The following is a 3,473-nucleotide window of genomic DNA, read 5'->3' as shown; positions in this document are numbered from 1 at the left end:
TTGTAGCACAAGTGGGCGTGTTTTGTAGCACAAGTGGGCGTGTTTTGTAGCACAAGTGGGCGTGTTTTGTAGCACAAGTGGGCGTGTTTTGTAGCACAAGTGGGCGCGTTTTGTAGCACAAGTGGGCACATTTTGTAGCACAAGTGGGCGTGTTTTGTAGCACAAGTGAGTGTGTTTTGTAGCACAAGTGGGTGTGGTTTGTAGCACAAGTGGGTGTGTTTTGTAGCACAAGTGAAACATTTTGTAGCACAAGTGAAATGTTTTGTAGCACAAGGGAAATGTTTTGTTGCACAAGCGGCTGCAGATGGGTATTATTTGATCCATTCACAAACTTAATGTTTGATCTCTCTTTCAGGTTTCTCCTCCTGTTTCGCCATCAGCAAGAATCTCACCCACCTTGGAAGGTATGATTCACCTGTCTGTTATTAAACACAGAACCTTCTACAAGGTTCTTCATATGAGATAAAATATTTTAAAAGGAACATTTRAAATGCTTTGCTGACTAAAGGAATTAATTTATTTGAAAAGTTCCTGAAACTTTCTTCTTCTCTTCTTCTACAGTGAAGAAATCAGCCTTCACTGTCGGACGCTTCCAGGTGTCACCATCAATAGATGCTTCCTCTGATCCTCACCAAGAGCTCCACCTCCTCGACCAGGCCCCGCCCATCACAGGCTCATCACCTCCTCTGAGGAAGGGATCAGAGAGCGACTCAGAAAGCAGTACAGAGGAGAGCCAACCGGAGAACGCCGTCCGCCCATCCTCTGTGCCTGGTTACCATGGCAACCCCTCAGCTCAGGAGGACAGGACAGGAAGTCGCAAACTGAGCGTCAATCTGTGGGAGGAGTTAAGTGCCATCTCCAGTCTGAGTGGCAGCAGCTACAGCCAAACACGGAGCCGCTCTGCAACCTACAGCTCCGACGAATCAGAGGGCGAGGAGCTGTGGGAGGAGCTACTGGAGCTTCGTCAAAGGTGATTGGTTGATAAAAAAAAACATTGCTTCAGCAGGTCTGTTGATCCAGGCATTCAGTTAAAGTTAGGATTGATAAAGTTAAGATATTTTATGTTTGTTTCAGCAGACTGATGGTATTCACAGTCTGTACTTGTTTAACCCCGCCCTCCTCCTCTCAGACACCTGCTGCAGGTGCAGAAGCTYCAGGCCAGTCAGAAGCGAGAGATGGAGGAGCTCTACCGGCTGAAGGGGAAAGTCCCGCCCCCTGGAATCGTCGCCCCGGCCACCATGTTGAACCACCGCCATCGTCGTCCCTCCAAGTCAGGAATTGTTCCTCCACCTCGCAAAACCAGCCAGCAGAGAGTGGATGTGTTGCCCCCTGCAGGTGGGAGGGTGCACTGCAGCCCGCAGACAGAAAATAAGATTTTATTTTACTCAAACGTGTTTGTCTGTCTGTCTGTCTGTCTGTCTGTCTGTCTGTCTGTCTGTCTGTCTGTCTGTCTGTCTGTCTGTCTGTCTGTTTGTTTGTTTGTTTGTTTGTTTGTTTGTGGTTCAGGCATCATGAGGAGGAGCTCAGTGAACAGCAGCAGCAGTGGATCTCAGGACAGAGTACTGAAAGGCGTGACGTTCGCTCCGGGACACAACTGCATTGTGAGTTTCAACAAACACACATCCTAATAAACAACACAATACAAATAAATAAATTTAATTCATTAAAATTACTTATTTTTATTTAAATATCAGTTTTAAACCTGGTTGTTTATTATTTGATCATTTCTGTTGGAAAAACTGAGGTTTTATTTGGGATCAGTGCTTGACCTTTGACCTTTGTGTGTTTCAGTAAAAGACAGGATGAAGATGAAGATGTGACAACCTTCACTGATGCTAAAACCGATGAAGAGGAGGAAACCGATTCAGAACATGGATCCTGAAACTAAAACAACCTGAGCATTTTATTGTTTAACAGTCTTAAAATTATATATTTAAAAAGATGATTTTATAAAATAGTGATTTTTTTAAAAATGATTTTATGAAATTATGATTAAAGATGATCAAAGAGGAACATGTTTCTGYTGGATGTGATGAACAGATGTAAAATTTGTGGAATAACACTTTACATCAGTTTTATTAATCTGTTCTGGACTGATGGGGGTCAGGATCTCAGATTCTGTCAGAACCTGATCCAGGACACTTTCTATGTTTGTTCTGGGTTTGATCATTCTGAAGGACGATCCTGATTGGTTGATGGGTGGATGATGTCACAGTGTTCAGAGGAAATCCATCAGCTGATTGATGAATGTTTGGTTTTGAGTTTTGATCAGGTTACTGAATGTTTGATCAGACAGATTGTTTCTGTCTGATTCTAGAAAAGCACTTTGAATCACTGTGTGCCTTATTTTAAATAACTTATGGATTAATGATTGTGTTCTTGGTGTGTCTGACATGAAGAATGTAATGTTTGTGTCAAAATAAAATATAAAAGTTGTTTTCAGAAGTTTGACTTAGTTTCCTGGATTCTAAAGTTTGTGCTCAGTGTTCAGTTTTAGATCTGTATCTTTTTGACCATCAACCAAACATCTGTCTCATTTAACTAAAAACAGCCTCTTTGTTCTCAGTGTTGATGATAGAATTAGACTGATGTATAATATTAGATTAACAGATTATTATAACCTGTAGAAATCTCTGAGCTCAAAGGCTGAAAGTCAGTATTGGATGGTCATGATCTCTGGGCCCTCAGCGGTCTGGTTCTGTTCTGGACATCACKGTCTGAAAACAGTTTCAGCTGGAAAGACTCCATCAGTGCAGGACATATAAAACATCTGCTACCATACAGATGTTTTTTTAAAAGGATCTGTCATATTTTAGCAAGACGTTGACTCTGACTAACAGAAAACATTTTGAAACAAATTGACCCATTTTTATGTCAGTCTGGCAGAGGTGTCAAGTAACTAAGTACAAATATTTTGCTTCATTACTTAAGTAGTAATTTTGGTTATTTATACTTTAGTGGAGTAATTATTTTTCACTCTACTTGTTTTTATTCCATCTTTTCATTGTTCAGAAAAAAAAATAAATCAATAGAAATCATATCCAGATACATGGAGCCCATGGATACAGTGAGTTTGATTGTGGTTGGATGAGAAGTGTAAATATATTCTGACATCCTATTGGTTAGAACTCACTGCATCACACCTGTACGACACAAATCACTGCATCACACCTGTACGACACAAATCACTGCATCACACCTGTGTGACACAAATCACTGCATCACACCTGTATGACACAAATCACTGCATCACACCTGTGTGACACAAATCACTGCATCACACCTGTGTGACACAAATCACTGCATCACACCTGTGTGACACAAATCACACCTGTGTGACACAAATCACACCTGTGTGACACAAATCACTGCATCACACCTGTGTGACACAAATCACTGCATCACACCTGTGTGACACAAATCACTGCATCACACCTGTGTGACACAAATCACTGCATCACACCTGTGTGACA

At 41.4% G+C, this 3,473-nt stretch overlaps 1 protein-coding gene across 2 annotated transcripts in view; it reads left to right on the top strand.

Moving 5' to 3' along the window:
* Window positions 1–2,451, top strand: part of LOC106528087 (serine/threonine-protein kinase WNK4) — a 41,594-nt gene extending 39,143 nt beyond the window's left edge. For both annotated transcript variants that reach the window (XM_014023161.1, XM_014023160.1), the window contains 5 exons: window positions 356–404; window positions 562–970; window positions 1,130–1,335; window positions 1,507–1,601; window positions 1,792–2,451. In XM_014023161.1, the coding sequence (XP_013878615.1) occupies window positions 356–404; window positions 562–970; window positions 1,130–1,335; window positions 1,507–1,601; window positions 1,792–1,794 (762 nt within the window). In that variant the 3' untranslated portion in view covers window positions 1,795–2,451. The remainder of the gene's footprint in view (window positions 1–355; window positions 405–561; window positions 971–1,129; window positions 1,336–1,506; window positions 1,602–1,791) is intronic.
* Window positions 2,452–3,473: the final 1,022 nt, after the last annotated feature.

Source organism: Austrofundulus limnaeus, unplaced genomic scaffold, assembly GCF_001266775.1.
Source record: "Austrofundulus limnaeus strain Quisiro unplaced genomic scaffold, Austrofundulus_limnaeus-1.0 Scaffold358, whole genome shotgun sequence".
NCBI lineage: Eukaryota > Metazoa > Chordata > Actinopteri > Cyprinodontiformes > Rivulidae > Austrofundulus > Austrofundulus limnaeus.
This window is presented reverse-complemented; position numbering and strand designations above follow the sequence as displayed.